This window comes from Dromaius novaehollandiae, chromosome 7 (assembly GCF_036370855.1).
Source record: "Dromaius novaehollandiae isolate bDroNov1 chromosome 7, bDroNov1.hap1, whole genome shotgun sequence".
Taxonomy (NCBI): domain Eukaryota; kingdom Metazoa; phylum Chordata; class Aves; order Casuariiformes; family Dromaiidae; genus Dromaius; species Dromaius novaehollandiae.
In genome coordinates, this window is record NC_088104.1 from 39,240,327 (window position 1) to 39,260,280 (window position 19,954).

General features: G+C 37.8%; 1 protein-coding gene across 4 annotated transcripts in view; it reads left to right on the plus strand.

Moving 5' to 3' along the window:
* Window positions 1–19,954, plus strand: part of RAPH1 (Ras association (RalGDS/AF-6) and pleckstrin homology domains 1) — a 104,480-nt gene that overhangs the window by 25,880 nt on the left and 58,646 nt on the right. For all 4 annotated transcript variants that reach the window (XM_064515269.1, XM_064515268.1, XM_064515271.1 and 1 more), the window contains exon 2: window positions 17,491–17,610. In XM_064515269.1, the coding sequence (XP_064371339.1) occupies window positions 17,491–17,610 (120 nt within the window). The remainder of the gene's footprint in view (window positions 1–17,490; window positions 17,611–19,954) is intronic.

Consider the following 19,954-nt stretch of genomic DNA (forward strand, 5'->3'; position numbering starts at 1 on the left):
AATAAAGGATTCTGCATGGAAAACATCTTGTTACCTTGTTATTTTCAGATGGCTTCAAAAATAGCCATAAATTACATCAGTCTGTGATTAAAAATTATGAGTTGTTTTTGTTTTATTTTGGAGTGTTTTTTAGTAGCCTTTTCATTTATTTTAGTCAAACTTTGGCATCAGTTTTCTCATGAACATCTAAATCTGTCCGACCTTGGTTTATCTCTTTAATACTACATCAAACTTAGATGAGAGACAAGAATAATTGAATATTGAGGGATAAAACTTGTAAGCATGCTTATATGTAAACTATAAAACATAAGATACAGTGTATATATAAAGATACAGTGTATATATAAAGTCTGTATGTATAATAGTTGCAGTTAGCCACCTGCTTAGGGTTACACTCTGTGTTCCTTCACTGAGTAAAAAAGCTCAGTAGTTAAAAAAAACTTTTTTACTAGTTTTATTCAAGAAATTTTTTGCAAACCATCTTGAAACATCTTGTATTCATGAATGGCAGTACTGAGTCTGTCAGCTCACTATTTTTCATGGTTGCAGTAGCAAGACACTCTATGGTCTTAGTTTTTGTATGCTAGAAGAGTTCCATTCACAAAACTGAGTTTGGTGGCAGCAGACTTTACAGGCTGTTAATGGGGCTCAGGTGCTGAGCTGTGTAGACAGGGTCTCTGCAGCTTAGGATCTGAACAGTGTTTTTTTAGGAGTGCTGACCTAATCCTGCAAATTTAAGTCCCATTGTTTAAATTCCTTCTTTAACAAGACCCAGCTTCCAGTTCCCTCTTTGATGGATGCGAAAGGGTAGGCTGCACTACTGCATAGCAATTTCTTGTTCACTTTCTTAGTGGCATGACTTCTACTTTTTTTTCTCCTTTTTGCAAGGGAAGCTGATTTTCTTACCTTGTCAGGAATGTGTGTTCTAAAAAGTTGTTTCTGTGTTAAATATTTACATAATCTCTACAGTTAAATTCTAGATAAAGTCCTTTTGACATGCATCAGTTGGTGCTTAACTGGCTTTTAGACTCCTCTAGCCTTTGACATAACAAAAACCTGCTTCTGCTGAGGCTACCTTCTTGATTTAAGTGCTTTTTTTTTAGGGAGTAGAGTCCCAGAAGTGGTGGTTTTTTTTCCCCTTTCCATCCCTCACTCCATTCTGCCAAGATTTATTTAGAAACAGAAGTAATGCAACTTTTCAGTACAAACATATATCTTTAGAGCCTGACTTAAGTATACAAGATAAATTTCCTTAAATATTTCAAATGATTTTTGAGTGTCTCAAGGCTTATTTAATAGGAGATTAAGTACATCTAGCTTCCTCTTAGCTGTCTGTGACAGATTTCATGGCTTTAAACCTCAAAATGCTAATACTGGTTTGAGTTATCATGTGGACTTTTTAGGTTAAGATAATTAATCCATCCTTCCAGAGGAAGGATGTGTAATTGACAATAGGAACAAAATCCCATGTGGAAAATGTCAAAACAATTTTTTTATGCAGACAGAAATATTTTGTCAGCTTTGTCCATTTTGAGAAACTTTGGAGACAACTTTTCAGTGACATTCTGCCAAAATGGTAAATAAGAATTAAGTTGTGTTTCCAGTCTTTATCAGTGGTAAACGTGGCATTCACTGTATGTGCTCACAGACTTCCTCCTCTTTGGCAATTTGTGCAGGCTTTACTAGATAATAGTGGTGGTGGAATTGTTACAGGCTCTGGCACCCTGCTCGACCAGATGTCTTAGAGCAATTGCTTTGTGTATTGAGATCACTTCTGGAACGGCTTCCTTCTTGCTTCTTGAGGAGAAAAAGAGCAAGTGCTGAGAGGAGAAGTTGAGCGAGTGTAGGACTCTCTTCAAGGTAAAATTCTTTCTTGCTTGGTGGGGTTGTCAGAAAACAGTGTGGCTTCTTCCAGTATCAGCAAGGAGAAAGGTGAGTTACAGTTAATGCAGAAGGAAGTTGGCCTTCTCTCCTGTACTGTGTGAGAGGTTTATGATTATATTGAAATTGTGCCTGATCCCCTGCAAGACCCAAGAGAAGATGCTGATAAAGTATACTCTTGGAGCAGGGGCTCTTTGCTGTTGTGAGACTGAAGAATATATTCCGCCCCGCCCACAGATCCTGCAAACCCGTTTTGTAGTCCCTCCTTTTCATGCCGCATAGTTGCTCCCAAATTTCACTGTGTGGCAAAAGCCCCTGCAATCCACGTGCTTCTCGTCACCCAGAGACCAGTGTTGGCTTACTGCTAAGTGGTCCCCTGACTTTTCAGGTCATATAGCACTGCCTTGTTTTGACTAACTTTCAGCTTTTCTTTGTAGTCTCCTAGGACTCCTCACTTGTCCAGTGCCCCACATCAATGTTTTCCCCTAGACTCACAGGGCTCCTTCTGTGCAGTCCTTTCAAGCCTCCCATAGGGCATAGCTTTTCCACAGAAAACCTCTCTCTACCTAGTATTCCTTTCTTCCATATATTGTCATGATGCAGTACCTTACATCCATTTTTTTTCTCCACCAGAGTGGAGAAAACCCTACATAGACGCAGCTTCTTCTGCATAAACATAGGTGATGGAGGGGAAAAAAGAGTTCTGGGGATGGAGAGCAGTTTTATGTCCCTGCTGGCATTTTGGAATGAAGTGGGAGGGTGAAGGTTGACTGCCAGTCTAAATTTTCACTTATTTCAGGTCTTATTAGTGGTTTAAAATACAAAAATAATTGAATTGGTGCAGCTTGTTGTTTAGATCTGTTTATTTTTGTTTTGAGATGATGTTTTTTGTTCTTTTGCTCAGGTTGTTGGGAGCAAGTTTAAACTAAATCAGGTGTCTTCTAAATTAAATTTCTTTCTTTCTCTTTGAAATGGTTTCAGCCAAAAGATTATTTCTCTACTCTTCCTCTAAACGCGTTTTATTCAAATGATACTTCCTCAGTAATGTTTGTAATGGCTAACTATTAAAACTATCGTCAAAATGCGCTGACTCAAGAATGCTAAGAACGAAGCACAAATGTACTTTAGGTATAGCAAACTTTTTTTTTAAATGTGCTGCTATTTTTCTGGAGATGGTAGCTCCAGCTGTGTTGAAGGGCAGCTGTTCCTCATGTAATCTTAATTCTTACCAGAAATCCTAAATCAACTTCCAGTACATTGCAGTTGAGGTTAGTGTAAAGAATACACACCCTGATACAAAACTCTATATAAAGTGACCTGAAAAGCATGTTGATTATTTATCATAGCCAAAGCTCTACTCTTTCATTTTTGAGCTGTGGTTCATGAGCTGTCATTGTGTCTTTGTTGAAAGGAATTTGGCAACTTCTCCTGAGTCTTACTAGATAATATCTGCATTGTAGAAATTGCCAGTGTCTGGCATGGTATCTTAAGTGGGCACTGGCATAATGATTATTTTTAACCTCTGAGAGGATCTCTTGAAAAAAAATTAGTTTTTAACTTTACAGAGTCCAGGTATTGTCTTATTCTCCAAATCATCCATTAGCTCAAAGTTGTATGAGGAAATATGCTCATCTGCATTGTAATTTGACCTATGACCTAAGCATTTTTCTCACACCTTCCTCTTCCTAGTTAGTTAAATTTTTCATGTATGCCATCCTCTATAAGCATTGTAAGATGTCTAGCTTTGAACAAGTAGTTTGCAGTTAATTGCTTAATTTTGCTTTGTTATAATTGAAAGACAGCCTAGTATATGTCAGAAAATGACCTCCTCTGAGCATTTATTCCTGCTGGAAGAAGACCCTGCGCTGGCATAATAGACTGGCCTGTAGAGGAGTTTGAATTTTATAGTGACTGGTCAGCAAGTGCTTCTGCTCAAGTGCAGGGTGAGCTGACGAGTGCTGCCATTAGCAGGGTGGTTGTTAGTGGGCACAGCTACAAGAATATTTGGGTGCCTGAACTTGCCTGGGATCTGCAAGTAAAGTCAAATACTATAACAAAATTTATTGCTATTCTTAATTTGCTGATGAGGAGGAGAGGGGGTGGGTCTTGGTTTTTTTGTTTGTTTTTTTTGTTTTGTTTTCCTGGAATAGGTGAAGCTGCAGGTGGCAAGTACGTTGATGATTTGAATTGTGCCTCCCAGCGCTAGTTGTTAATTATGCTTCTGTGGATCGAAGAGAAGATGAGCAGTGCAGTGCAGTAGACTGGGTAGCTGTGGGGCTGTCATTCGGGGTGGGCAGAATGGCCTGAAGGTACAGCAGTTGTGCACAGGCTAATCACACTTGCTTCTGTTGCAGCATTAAACTAGTGCTTAGTTTAGTGTTGGTAGGAAAGTGATTTCCTTTAAATGCAGCTGACAAGTGTTTTTCAGTGCCCATCAAGTTTGTCTACAGATGTATACAAAGCCATTTTTACATGCTGTGTGCCTTTAACATGTATTCTTTGAGACGTCCCCTGCAGAGCGCACATCCCTTCATGCAGTTTCATGCAGCTTCCTACAGTTGTACAGTGCTCCTGAATTAAGAGGTTTATCTTCCTTTTTCACTAGGTTTCCTCACCAAACACACCAACAGAGAAGTAGCTGTTTTTGCATTGCCTGCAAATAGAATAGGCAATACAACGTGCATTTTGAACAGCAAGGACAGAGGTGGGCCTCTTGCATCAGGTCTGTGAATGGGAAACAGTAAAGAAGAAAGTAGTTCTGCATCACAGGAAAAAGTGTTTTGCTCACATCTCAGTTGAATTTTTCTTTCAAAGGCTGTTGTGTGGCCCACATACAGAATAAGGTAGCCTTGGTTTTGTTGCGTTTTATTGCTTATTCTTTTTGCCTCTATTGTAATTCACTCAAAACATCAGCAACTACAGGGGAGAGAGAAGGCCAAATGAGGCGCAGCAGAATTAGCTGCAGTTTTCTTTGAAAAATTTGTTGGATGCTTCAGATCATTGTTTGGACTGGTGCAAGCAGTATGTCTGTAATCATTGTTCTTACTGCAGAATGAGAACAGGTTGATTGTGTAAAATACGATACTCATGTCTATGTGTATTTTAGTTGGATTTTATGTTCTGTTACATGCAAAATGTTGCTAAAGATGCAGTTACAAATATGGACAGCTTTCCTTGTTCTGTCTTACCAAACCTTGAGCAGTTTGCTTTGTTTTCCTTGCCTTGGCCCTCATCTGTAATGTGGAAGTAGTAGTTCTCATGTGTTCTTTTGTTTCATTTTTTCTTTAGAAATCCAAAGGAACAAGTTTTCAAAGGAAAGGCTATGTGTTACTATGAGTTACAACATTAAAAAATAGATTTAAAAAAAAAACCCTGAAGCTAAAGTAGTAGCAGTTGGTCTCTTAAAAGTGCAAAGGGCTTAAAGACTGTAAAGAGAAATTGATGCGTAACCTATGCGCAACCTAATTTGTTGAGCAAAACCGATTGGCAAAATAAGCAGCCTTGTCAAGGAAACGGAGGAGATGCTGGTAATCAATATAGCTAGAAATTATAAGGCTTTGTTCAAATGCATTGTGGAAATCTTCCTTATTCCTCTCAACGTCTGATGCATGTTTGCTGATAAATGTATACCATGATGTTAAAAGGGCTGGGATTTTTAATTGAATCATTAAGCCTTTGGGAAGCTTCAATAGATGTTCTTTATTTTTTTCCTAATTGTATAATATAAGCCTTAGTGGAGCTTCAGGCTGGCTGATCATGGTGAGCCCACCCCTGCTCCCTTTTTTTCTCCAGGCCTGAGGATATGTACACTTCTGGATCTCTCTGTTCATCTCCTTCCTTTGTGTACCCTGGGGACAACAGGATTGCTTGCATTGCCCTTAGCGTTCTCATATTGTTGCAGCTGTGTGTTAGGATAATGACTATAACTGAGTATTGTGCTTCAGGACTTAAGTGAACTGCCTGCTGAGATCAGGAATAGTTGTCTTCTCCCTGTGCTGCTGCCCATCTTTCCCTCTTCTCTCTCTTTTCACAATTAATGAGATATTGGGGGAGGTATATGTTTTTCTGAAATGTGGCCACAGCTAGAGTTGCCAGTGCTCTGAGGCAGAGTGGGGAAACCTCTTTTTTAGATGCCTGCGCAGCATGCCTTGCTGTGTACTCAAATTAGCAGCAAGAGCAGACTGAAGTCTGTTCCACCTCTCTCTGCCAGGTCAGACTGGCAAGAGATGTCTGAGGTTTTTTTCCTTCCTTACCAGCATGGACCAAGACTCACTTCTTAGGGGCATCTGGAATTTATTTTGCTAAACAATTTTTCACCTATTTTAGAAGCTCCATCAGCCTTCAGCATCTCTGCTGTTCTCTCTTCTGAGGAATACGACGCTGTTCTTGTCAGTGTACCCGCGCCAGGTCAATAGTCTGCAACATTCAGGCAGTGTGATCTTAAGGATTTGTAGGAAGCTTCTAGAAGAAAAACTCAGGGCTAGAATAGAAGGGCGTGTTGCGAGTCACTTGTGTTTTTTCATTGGATAAGAAAGATGCTTTTGAATGGTTACTTAGTCAAAGAAAACTTGCTATCTATCTAGAAACCTGTAAGATTGACCTGGTTGTATATTTATGCTCTCAAATACTGTTGTGAGCATGTTCAAAGTATGTTGACTGGAGTCAAGTATAACTAACCCACTTTAATAAGCCTCATTCATTCACAAATTACGTAATAAAGCTTAGCAAGACTAGGAAACCTCTTTTGGATTTCTATCTTTTGCCAAGGTTGCAGCTGCTGTGAGGTGTTTTTGTTTCAGTTAAATACAATATGCACCTTCTGTCTAGTTCCTACTAATATTTTTAAAAGTCTTTTAAAAATTAAAATCTTAAAAATTTTAATTTACAGATTGCAGCCACATATCATTCTTGAAGTTATTGCTAAGTAAGATTATATTTTCTTTTTGAATGAAACTTAGTTTTGCCTCTTTTTCTGCATCTACTTGTTACTGCTTGTTAATCTTTTTTGGACATGATGTTCCAAAGCTAAAACTGAATGGGAAAAGAGGCTACAACAGGGTGTGTGTTATGACAACTGCATAATGATGAATCTGAAAAATCTGAACTAATACATGTTTTTTAAATGCAAATGTTTGCCTGTTGAAGGTAGGATATACTTTAATATATATTGAAATATATATTTTCCATTCACAAACTCATTCTCTTTTCATACTGAAAATTCTGACCAACCGGTGACACTAAGATGTTGGCTTCAGCAGCTATGAGGGATGTTCTTTTAGAAAACACCTGTATTTCTACCCTTCTCTTCACTAAAAGTTCATTCAAAAATATTTTTAAAGACAACTTCTGTTTTTATGATCTCTGTCTAAGCAGTATTTCAAAACTGTCTTCAGGTTGTCTTCATAAAGGATCTACTATGAGACCTAATGCACTCTAAGATGCTCTTTTATGGGAATTAATTTAATATCCACTTGGGTTCTCTGGCTGGAATCTTGGTTCAGGAAATTGAAGGCAGTGATTGATAAAGCTCCTTCTTTTCAAGGGAGCATCTGTTTGGCTAGATGAGAGACAGGCGCTGAAATATACTGGATGGAATAAAGGTTTTACTGTGTGCCTTTTCTGTAGAGCAAATTTCAGATGCAATTAGACAGTTAGATCCTTCAGTAAAAGTTTTGGTATTTTGGTGTCCTCTCTCTTTTACAAAGAAAGATCTTTTAAATATGTTTCGGTGTACAAGGGGTCACCTTATGGAGGCTAACTTAAAATTTCAAGCTGCAATTACCGGAAGTTACAGTCTAATTAAGAAAATGGTCTGAGTGAGAATGAGAAAGCAGCCCTGTGGAACTTAGGATAAGCTTCAGCTTGATCCCCCTGGCATTTTACCTTTCTTCTCAAGCTTTTGAAGAAGGAGGGGGATGTTTTGTGGAGTTTTTTTGCTGTGGCGTATCTGTGGCATTCTCTCCTGTTGCTTGGAAATCAAAATGATGAAGTAAACATTCTGGCATCTTCAGTTTGTTTATTTCAGGAAATTGGTGGGTGCTTGTGTCAACTAAAGTTAAAGGGAGAGCACATGTTTTGATCAAATACAAAGGGAATCAGTAGTTGTGGTGAATGTGAATCTGGGGGATATTTTTTTTTCTATTTTTTTTTTTTTTTTTTTAGCCACTAGCCAAAAAGAGAACTTTGTTCTTTCATATTTGTATCGTCTGTGAGAGGGCTGTGTTGTCTTACCCCTGCTGACACATTGTCTGCTTCAGCTTAAAGCTTTGGTGCCCAATCTGTGAAAACTAGGGTGCAATGTGGTGTTTTCTGGGTAGGATCTCTGGGGTAGTTGTTGAACGGTCTTTTATAATCTGAAAGGCATAGTAGTGCTCTCATAAACATCACTGAGTTTTAGAAAACCTGTATTTACGGTATACAGCACTGATGTATTTTGGGGGATTCCAGGCACAGCGAGACAGTGTGCTTTGATGTCTCAGTTTGGTTTCTGAATAAGACTTTTTTTTTTCTTCTTCTTCCATTGCTCTTTCAAACCATTATTTCATTAATGGTTGCTGAAATTCAGATAAGCCATATGTTGCTACAAAATTTTATTCTGAACTGATAGATAATCAAAAGAAAAATATTTCTTAAAGGCTTAGTGGAAATGTTGTTTGACTGGGCTTAAACACAAACAGCTAGAAGTGATGGCAAGTTCTTCTGTTTTTAAACTCTTGTACAAGCATGTGTTTAATTTCAGGAGTAGTGTTAAAAATCATGCTGTATATATTTTTTGAATAATTGTTACTTTCAACAGCTTTTAATTGATCTCTTATTGAAACTTTAGCCTGTATTTCCAGACAAAAGGATTTCTTTCCGTGGTTTCAAAGATACATTCTTGCTCGTTGCACAGATTGATGGGTAAGGGAGGGAAGATTATGGGGTGTGCATTTTTGCATCTCCCAACTAAACCTGAAAATAAAGCCTTAGAGCTGGTTTTCATACTTGCTGGATTTCTACAGCCCAGAGCAGCTGCTTGATGAAGTGAAAGACTTGAAAATGAAAATGTTCCAAATGCACATTGCTTTTTAAACTTTTTTTAAAGGTTTTTGTAATGTATTTGTCTGTCTTCTCCCAGCTGCTTTGAATAATTGTCTTTTACATTTTATGTTCTGCTCATGACTTCCTGTCTATCAAGAACAGGATTTATTGCTAAAGCCCAATGCCCAATTTTGAACAAAATCTTAAAAATCATCCCCATGCACTAATTGAAAATAGTGTAAACTTTTCTGTTTTTTCTTTTTTGTGAATCCTATTTCCAGATTGCTACTAATTATCTAAGAAATAAGTAAGGAATGAAATAAAATCAGCTTTCCAAAGTAATGCTGACTCTCTTGCTTCCTTGGTAGTTGGGATGCAATTGGGCTTGACAGGGCAGATCAGCTGAACTGTGGCAGATAGTGTTGATTGTGAGCAAAGCCTCTCTAATGAGATGAGGAAAAAAGAAGAGGAGGAAACATATAGCAGACTTGGGTCAAAGATTTATAAAAGTCATGTTACTTTAAAAAAAAAAAAAAAAAGTAGCAACCAAGTACTGAAATATATTAATAGCTACTAATGCTTTACAAATCCTAATTAAACCCCTTATTTGATCCTACATTGGGGCAGGTAGAGATGACTGTCAGGGACTTCATGAGGTCACACACAGTACTTCTGAGTATGTGATTCTCTTCATATGTGCAAGACATAGATTCAGTGTTTTTCTATTTTAAAGCAGCCCTGCATAAATAGGCTTACCTTTTTAATTGGTACGGATAAGTTCATAGACGTTATTTGTTTTTTAAAATGTGGCAACAGCTACTGTCTTTGTATAATACATAAATGCAAGATTTTAACTATTAAAATTGCTGCCTGAATAACTGCAGAAACATATGAGGTTTTTAGTTGTAAGAGGTCGTCTTGTTTTTACCAAAGTGGCCGAAGCTTTTTCTTTCATCAGACTTCCCATGTGTTTTCACCATGTTGTGTGAGGACAAGCCTGGAAAACTGTTGCCTGAAGCATGATTAAAAAAAGAAAAACAAAACCTCAAGTTAGCTCAAAGTAGTAGATTGAAGGGGAATTTTTCTTGGCATAAGATGTTTATTGGGATGTTTTGAATTTGAATTCTCTGGCTGACAGATTTTGTGCCTCAGTGTTTGAACTGGTGAGAGGTGTTGGAATGTTTGTGTGCTATAGGTGCCTCGTGTTGTATTCAGCAGTACCTATGCTATTTGAAGCTAAAAATAAGCAAATGTTGTTTTGTTCAAGTTTTCATCTAGATTACGCTTAATGCAAATTGGGTTATAGGACACTGGATGATACACAAAGAATTTCCCACAACTTTCTAATCCTCCTCCACATCATTTTTCAAGAGGAGTTTAATTTCAGGATGTTTTATGTTTATTAAGAAGAAACTTGGAACTGCTGAAACAAATGATCCACAATGTATTGCTGGCATTGTGTGTTGCAATATTAAATTCAAGGGAGACATATTAGTGTCAGTTACAGAGTAAGAACTGTTTTAACTAAAAAGTATGGTGGATTCATTTGATCCCTGTTACATGGGCACGTTATTAATATGGTAAGTAAATTATCTATATGCTCAAAGTACCTTTCGTTGTTTACCAGAACTTCAGAGAAGTGTGTAGAAAGCTGGATGTGAGCTTTAGCTATTAGTTTTATGAAAGCATTTTGATTTTTTTTCCCTCTTTTGCTCTAAAAGTAACCCCTCAGTACCAATTTCATTAACTACACAGCTTTACCACTTGTTTAAGCAATCAGGTGAATGAGTATTACAGGTGAATATTGCTACTAGAATTTTACTGTTGTGTGTATGTGTGCGCACCATGCCTGTGTGCTCATACTATACGTTATAGTATTATTCTGTGGTGTACAGAAATGGGCACAGGCATGGTCACAGATGGATGATCCCAAATAAACAGAAGCAGAGCTCTGATTTCCAGAAATGCTATGCAGTCTAAGTTCACAAGGCTTGATTTTTAAAATGCAGAAATTCAGTTACTTGTTCAGATGATGTTTTGATTCACATATGGTCTGCTGCATCCCCATAACAGAATGCATAGTTGCTTAGGAAGAAAATCCATAGTTCTGTAAGAAGCATGAACTTGTACAAAGTTGTGTTTAAATAAGAAAGGGTAGAGGTGAAAAAAATCAGTTGTCTGAAAGAGAGATGGTCTATTTTAATCCTTGTTTTTTATGCTGTCAGTCTTTGAACATACTTAAGCATCTCTAGCTTAAAATGCTTAATACAGTGTCTCTGAAATTATAGTGAAATGCATGCTTGTTGCTGACCCTTTGAGCCTGAGTTTAGTTGAGCTCTTCTATTTTTGCTTCTTTAAAGATCTTTCCATCATCTGATAAGTGCAGTGTAGACAAATCTTGTAGTCTGTTTCTTTTACAACTACTTCTTTCAGTGCAGAATTTTTTCATTATAAAGGAATATTTTATTATAATGAATTTTCCTGTTGCCTTCAGTGGGACTATTTTAAGGTAGCAGTTACCATCTGAAATTGCAAGTCTGCAGAATGGGATCTCAGAAAGATGCTTTATATTTGCTTTTGATTAAAACTCGCCTCTGTCCAAAGATCAGCTGTTGTTTTTCCTTGATTGCAGTTTGTTAGCTTCAGAATTCTGAAATTGGGTCTCTTTAAAAATGTAAAAATGGTCAATTTGTTCTTGGGCTTTTCATCTTTCCTGATGTTTTTTTGAAATTGTATCATCTCATGCTCATCTTGATGTACTAAAAGCTACAATGGTTTGCTTAAGAACCAGCATGGAAGAGTAAATGTTTCTTTTTTTTCCTAAATGATGAATAAAGGATTTCCTTTTTTTTTTTCCTTCCTCCTTACCATGTATTTAAAATGGTAGACTATGATGAAATGTGCAACTGTCAACTTCTAATGAAAGCCTTGTTACTTTTGTATAAAATCATAGTGGAATACTGCATTTCATGTATTTAAAGGTGAACAAACCTAATGAACTGTTCTGGAAACTAGACAGCTGACTTATGGCCAATTATGGGTCTGCCTCTCTCAATAACATTTCAAACGGATGAAGGTGGCTGATCTAGCCCATAGTGGGTAATGAAGTAGTACATAGACAGTACTTCAGTGCAGGAAGTTCTACTTCTGTATAAAAGACTGCACCATATTGGAACCTTGAAACATACTTCATTTTATCTAGGTATCCCATAATTACAGCTCTAAGTCCTTATGAGAAAACAAAAGGGTGAAATTCAGATATTTTTATAGACTGTAACTTCTTCATATGTTTCACATGGAAAAATGAGAGCCACAGTGTTGCTACTCAAAATGTTCATTGAAAGGGAACTTGATATTTGCAGCTTAACATCATCTCAACAACTCATCTGTTCTCATTTAGGTTGGTTCTACCCTGTTTGGTATGAAGGCAAGAAAAAGAGGGATGGAACATTAAAACTGAGAAGAAACAAGATCCAATCATATTTATTTTAACTGATTTTGATGAGTCTTACTGAGATACAAATGTATGAATGCTTAAGATTAGAATTACTATAGTTTTAAGAAAACGATCTTTAATCATTGTGTTCCTTGGGTGAGGGCTCTTGGAGGAGCAATATTCGTGTCTTTAAAGAGGCTCATCTGGTAAGGTGTCAGTGCTGCTTTACTCTGAAAGTGGATTTGAACTGGAGTCATCATTGTCACTTAGTGGCTGAATTAAAGGATTGAGATTTTTGAAAATTTCATGTGGCTGTAGCTGTGCAGGTGTCTTGAGTGCAAGACTTCAGTCACTAAAGATGTTCAGGAGAGGGAATGGCCAGCAGTTTTGGCCAACAAGACTTCTTTAGAGTGCCTTGCTATGCCTTATGTGGGATGCAACTAGAACAGTCACATTCTTGGAAGAAAGGTGACTTGCTGTATGGGGGAGGACAGGTTAGGCCTTTTCTGTACTCGATGTGAACAACTGATGGTGAGTCTACATTGTGCTTTCTCTGATTTGATTGCTTTATCCTTACTGAGTCCATCTGGTTTGTTTTATTTCTAAGCTTCATTGGACAAGTCAAGGCCCAAGTGAGCATCTTAAACTGGGAATTTCAGTGGATACGTTTGAAGCATAATTCTGAATTGTAGGTGGCTCAAAATCTGAATGCTGCTTGCTTTCTTTAAGTTCTGTTATGACATTTGCTTGAACTAAATAGGAGGGGAAGCGTTGAAAAATGACTTGCTTGAATCTTAAAATTAGTTTGGTTTGGTTTACTCACCTGGTATGAGCTAAATAGAAGCAGCAGCTACTATAATTCTGATAACCTGCAAATGCTTGCGGTATGTAAGTTGTTTTATAGTGTCAAGCTAAAGGAGTTACTCCTTTTTCCTTTTCTCAGATTAAACTTGGTTCTAAATGACTTGCCTCTGAAAAAGGGGGAGGGTCTTAACCACTACCATTCTTTTTCCATTTTATAAATAAAAATGCAATATCCTTAGAAAGGTGTGATAACTCCTGGTCATGATTTTGCTGAAGTATGGTGCATGTTTGCTGCATTCAACAACAGTGAGGAAAAACGGTTATAAAAATGAAAGTTTTTAACTTTTTAATTGGAAAGTACAGTCTTTTTGAGCTGCTACTGTTTTGAGTTCGGTGGGCAAAAGCATCAGATACCATTATCTGAACAACTTGTCTCTGCAGTAATTTATTGAATTCATCCTTTCTGACTGCTGGGACATCTCCTTCCAGTAGTGGAGCTTGTGCTAAGAGATCCTTTTTACAGGGCTAGCAATTAATATTAGCTGTTTCTTAAGTGAGACACTATCCTCTGTGTGCCTTTTGCAAGCAAACGTTGACAGGCTTATAGGAAATGCAGCTGACGTTAGGAAGCTTGGGTGGGGACTACAAGGAGCTGGCAAGTACTTCAGGGTTTACTGCCAGGCTTGCTGACACAACAGTACTTTACTTGTAAAAGTTCTCTTTAGGCTGCTAATTCTGTCTTCAAAGAAACTGGAACTAATGTAGTGTCTCTGATGCCAAGTTAAAATAGCTAAAGCAACAGTTTATGAGAAATCTAGAATGCTGGTTTCTTTCCACAGTTCAGATTTTCAGAAGTGTTTAGTAATAAGAATGAGGTTCTCCCTTCCTGAAAGGATAGATTATGAACAGGGCTGTAGAATGAATGCACTGTAAAATCAAGTCCCACCTAAATGTGGAGTTGGTGGCAAAAACAGCTCAAGGAGGGAAAAGGTAGCTGCGTAAAACCTCTGTAAATGTCAAGCACTGTCTGTGTTGTATCATAATTTCCATTTACTTGATTCACCAGTTTGCAGTCGTATTTCCTAAGGAGGGTTTTTAATAGCTTCCCTTAACCTTCAAATAAAAATTCTTAGCTTCAAGTGCATCTAGACATTGAGAAGTGCTGCTGGCAAATGAGAACAGTTAAAAAAGATACACAACTTGTAAATGTTATTCAGTTACTGTAGTTTAGGTTGACCATGTCACTTTAAGTATAATGTGCTTGTCTTGAGTTTACAGTATTTCTGATCCACATCAAAGTGCCTTCAAAAGCTTTGCTTTACTACTCTGTAAGCAGTGGAATCCAGCTTCTATTTGTATTGCAGAGTCTAGGTAGTATGAGATGCTGTTACCCTGCTGTTTCCACTTCTGTGTGTGGGAGGGCTTTCAGGTAACATCACAGGGAGAGGAATCTAGGGAAAAAAGGTATGTTTAACTTCCAAAGTATAAAAACTGGGGCATTGATATTTTTTGGATTTCAACATCACTCTTAGATTTTAGGAAGAGGGCTTCCTTCCCAACCCTGAAGTGCCAGAAGTATTTGAAGGAACTCCAAAGAAGTGTTGGAAGGAATGAGATTCAGGAGGTGAACTTAATCTGTTTAGTATCTGCTCAAGTGCAGTATGCTGTACTTTGTTAGCTTTGATATTGTTGTCCCTTTAAGGTAAGCAGCTGTATTGTACTCTTGCTCAAAAAGAAAATCTCTGTAGGAGGTGGGAACTGCTTTGCCTACAGCAACTGGATGGCAGTATCTTGCTTCAGTGGGAGACATTGGCTCCAGGCTTCTGCTGAACTCAGAATCACAGATTAGCTTTTTGCGTGTCTGGTTCTTTGATTATTGCATCAAGGTAAAGTGAAATGTAAGCAATATGTCAACAGAAGTAAAGAGTATTTTTAAATTGTGTGGGGGAGGGTTGAGTAAACTGTTCTTATGAACAGTTTTAAAATGATTGGACAGTTTTTCTGTTTGAGATTGCCTTTATCATCTTTGGCAACATCTCTCATCAGTTCAAGTCTACAGCTCTGTGAGTTACGCTTTCTCATTGTTTATCTTGCAGACCAAGATTTGTGTTTTCCTAAAGACTAGCATTAGAAAGTTTGCTTTAAAAATAAAAATAAAGTAAGCTGGTGCTTTTTAAATAGTAGGTAGCAAATTGCTATGTATTCCATGACTTGGCCAAATCAAACAATGTGGCACATGGTGAGTTTTTTTGTGTAGATCTTGGTAGAGATCTGTTCTCCCTTCTCACTGGACAGTCCATAAGACATCTCTTGGGTTTACTCTTCACTCCTGTATCATTACCTAGGTTGTTTTCCCTATTGTATGTTTAAGCCCCTCTGTAAATTTTCATTCTGAATAGATCCTGGATTTAACAGTGCGGATGTACCCAGAAAGGCCTGTGTGTCATAGCCCTGTAAAAGGGGCTTGGAGGACATGTTTTAGGGGGAAGAGGAGAAAAGCAGAAGAACAGCAAGTGGATTTAAATTCTAAAGCAGCTCATTACATTGTTTCTGATTGACTAAGTCACATGTTAGATAGGGAGATTTCTAAAGTTTTCTGGGCCTTACCCCCTCCTCCTTTTTAAAGTAGACTATTCTTGATAGCTATAGTATCTGAATGCAAAAGACTCTGACTAGAGGAATATTGTCCAAATTTCTGTTGTCTAAGTTAATATCATATTTATATTATAAGACAGTGAACTATACTTGCATACTGAACTGAAATAAATACAGAATAAATGTTTTGAAATTTGAAGTGCTTATTTAGCAAAAGATTAATTTTGCTATCACCCTGGATGTGACAGGTGATAACAGGTAACCTTTGGAGAATGTTAAATCTTTATCAACCAGATTTTTTAAATGAAGGATGAGGGAGGGTCTGATAGCTGTGATAGCATCCCTTTGCTTCCAAGGAAGGGTTTCTTTGTCAGGGGAAAAATTGTGCAGTATCGCTGAAGTGATCTGGAGAGCATCCAAAATTTAAACTGTCTGACAGGATGTATTGCTGGCATTCTCTGTGGCCTATTTAAGCATTTCTGTTTACAAATGTGTAGAGTCAGCTATTTGCAATGCAGTGAGACTGCACTTCCTGTGGGTTGAATGGTGTTGCTTAACTGAGGTCAGCTGAATTCCTTGGACAACAGTTGAATTTTTTTTGTAATGCAAAGCCTGTTGTTGACAGTGAATGCACGTGCACAGACTAGCATGAAATAATTTCAGATGGTGCATTAAATATCGTGCACTCTTCTTCAGCTTCTTCTGTGCAGTTCTGACAAAAGCAGCAGCAGGAATGACTGCTTAATTACCCATTGCAGCTTTCACACTTGCTCTTTACACATGAGCATTCTAACAAACTTCCTATGAATGTATGCAGATTTTCTGAAGTCCTTTGCCTCGCTCACTTTGCAGACCAGTTCCAATGCTTCCTAACTTAAAATTTTGTAACAATTTTTTTGTATATTAAGATTACAGATTTACGTGCTATTGGCAGTTTTGCATGTATAACAATGTATCTGTTCTTTATTTTCTATAGAGGTTGATTTTTATGCATTTAAGTTTTATTATTGCATGCCATATCATTACCAGTAGTAATTTTCAACTTGCATATGCTGTGAAGCACCTACTGCCTTTTGCACGTTCACTTCTTCACTGTAGGCTTTCTGCTTCGGTTCTCAAGGGAGCAGCTCCTCCCTCCCTCTCCAAGTTATTCCTGGATACTGACATTTTTTTTTCAGTCAGTTCACTGTTGTTGTTATTATTTTAGAATGAAGGCTGTTCTGTGTGAATTCTTATTGCTTCTGCCAAATTCTAAACTTGAATGTGTGTATTTCAATGTCAGTCACCTCAATTAATAAATAGGGGCTCATTGTAATGCAGGGTTGATAAGAGTTGCAGGGTTGATGAGAGCTGCAGTGTTTTTATCACACCTGAAATAAACTTTCTTGTATGAGAAGACAAAGCTGGCTGGTAAGTGCCTGAGGAAGACAGAATTGGTTATAAACCCATCTTCAGCAAGTTAGAACGTAAACATGTTTTCAGTTAATTTTTGATACTGAACAACTGTAATAAAATACTTCTTAGATGTAATGCTGCATAGATTTCAGTGACTTTTTAGTAGTAATATTTCAGATCTAAGCTGCTTTGCAATAGGTTCTTCCTTTGCCCAGCAGTACTAGTATTTTTCTCTGAAGAACGTCAACTTAGAGACAGACATGTGGTTTGACTTTGGAACTTTCTTTTCAGGAATGTAGTAGCTGACACCAGTTTTCTTAAACACTGGTACAATTTGACTGTTGCTTTTGTTTTTTCAGATGGAGCAATTATCAGATGAAGAACTTGACCATGGTGCAGAAGAAGATAGTGATAAGGAAGATCAGGATCTGGACAAGATGTTTGGGGCCTGGCTGGGGGAACTGGACAAACTCACGCAGGTTAGGAAGGCTTTGAACATCTCACTGAATAATTCTGTATAAATATTACATATTTTAGTTTTAGTTGGATGTTAACTGTGTTAGTTTCAACAAGGATTCCACTGGAAGGTAAAACACTTCAGATGTGTAGAAATGAAAGCTTTTATCTATGGTGCTTGTCAGGACCAAACATGCATCCCCAGGTGTCCTGTGCTCTTGCGCAAAGGCAAAAGCTGCTTCCCTCCCTCAGATATTTACCACTGCCACTTGCAGCAAGGCAGACTCTAGCGTATGACCGACAAAGTACTCTTTAAAGACTTCTAAATGAGTTGCTTTTTCCCCATATCAAAGTAGTTAAATTTGTTTTTCACCAACCTGCTAATTTGAACTTTCTGAAAGGATATGATCCCTTCTTGACAGCTGCAGACCTGGTACTTTGTCCTTGTGCATATAAAGCAACACTGACTTTAGCAGGCTGGAGCTAGGCTGTATCTCCAAACACACAGTTGGACATCATCCATCCAAGTACAAAAGCATTGCATTTCTTTGTTGCACCTGAACAGCAATAAGGAGCAAGAAATCCTGAATGTTGCCACCAATGATACTGTTAAGGTCTCCAATGCATTCTGAAGGATTCACTGTTATTCCAGAGTACTTTTCCTGCATCAGAGAAGCAGCTGATAGGACACCTTTTCTTGGCATCTTTTCTTGGTATCCTTCTTCCTAGTGCTTTTCCTTTTCTTCACAAGCAGATCCTGCGTTTTGCATTGTATGCCAGATGCCTGGGGCTATAGGCCATTTCACTGTGACTGCCTGCCGCGGTTGTGTCAGCTACGGGAGCTGGCCCTCCTGCATAGTTTACTTCATCTTGATCCTCTTTTTGTCTCACATGCTTTAGCAAAGATGTGGTGTCCCAAGTTTCAATAAGGCTAGAGAGGAAGAGGCTTTTTTCATCTTTTCTGTATCCTGTAAGTTTGGGGAAAAAGGAGGGATCTTTATCTTATCCAAAGGCAAATTTCTGGGGGAAAATTGAGCTAATCATATGACAGCATTTCAAATTTGGGCTTATCTCTATTATTTGTATGTTCTGGTTAAAGTCTCTGCTTGCAGGATCTACACTTCGGTAGCGTATTAAAATAAGGGAAAATAATTTTTGTTCTCAACTTGCATGTGCAGCACAATGAAAAACTCTGCCTTTTCAGATGAATGGAAGACAACATGAAAGAAATCTGCATATCGTAATTTTTTGTTTTTTAAGGTCCAGTGGGACCTTTTGAAGGCATGGGCAGTGTTAAGTACCTTTAATGAGGGACCATCACAGGAGAGCACAATGGGGAATTGGTTTTGGACCTTTTATTCTTTGTTCCATTTTAGACAGATCTGAGCAGCGTAGAAATATGAGCGTACTTTACTGGCACTTACAGCTATGTTGTAACAGAGACTTTTTGATGTCTGAATTTGTTTTGATCCATGCAAAGTATATAAAGGTTGGTGGATCCGCATTCTTTCTTTCTCACTTTCATGCTGCTGTATAACAGTCTGCAACACAGCTCCACATTTGCACTTCTGCAACTACTAGAAGAGACGTTTACCCCAAAACTTTGAATGATCTCATATAGTCTTATATGAACAACTTAACCCAGTTGTATCTCAGTGGTTTGTTTGTGTTTGGAAAATGACCTTGCTTTGGTGCAACTGAAGTCCCAGTAAAGGGGCATGATTAGAGCTAATGAGATCCGAAGTGTGTTCTCATGTGTAGTCTCAGTGTTTGTTGCTATTTATCAGCTAGAATCTTAAGAGCAGTGGGAGGAAGAGGCTTTTTGTCCTTGAATTCCATGAACTATAACTTCCTTTTTAGATTTCCTATATGTTTATTTGGGGGGAATTTAAAGTAAGAACTAGATTCCTTTTCATATGAGAGATTTTTAAGAGATGTTTAATTGTTATGATGCCCACAAGATCATTTGAATTCACTTTACCTTACTTAACCTCAGCTCTAGTAAAAGCACTATAAAATATAGTCACAAAACTTGCAGTATATGTGGACAGTGTTTGGAACTCATGCGGAGTGCGTTAGTGATTAGTGTCAGGTTATCCTGCTCTGCAGTGCAGGATAAATGAAGGAAATCTTACCTTGCTTCATGATCATTCAGAATGAACCTTTTGGTGCTGTTGCAGTTCTTAGCACTCTTGTAAATTGTTGATTTAACATCATAATGTTACAGAGAACATGCTCTGATAATAGAGTATATCTTGGATATTTCCAAGGACATTTAATAACTTGATTGTTCTTAAATTCAGTAAAACACTTTTTAGATGCTTTTAGCCAGAATTATTTCCTTTGTAGGAGAGGTTTTTTTCGTTT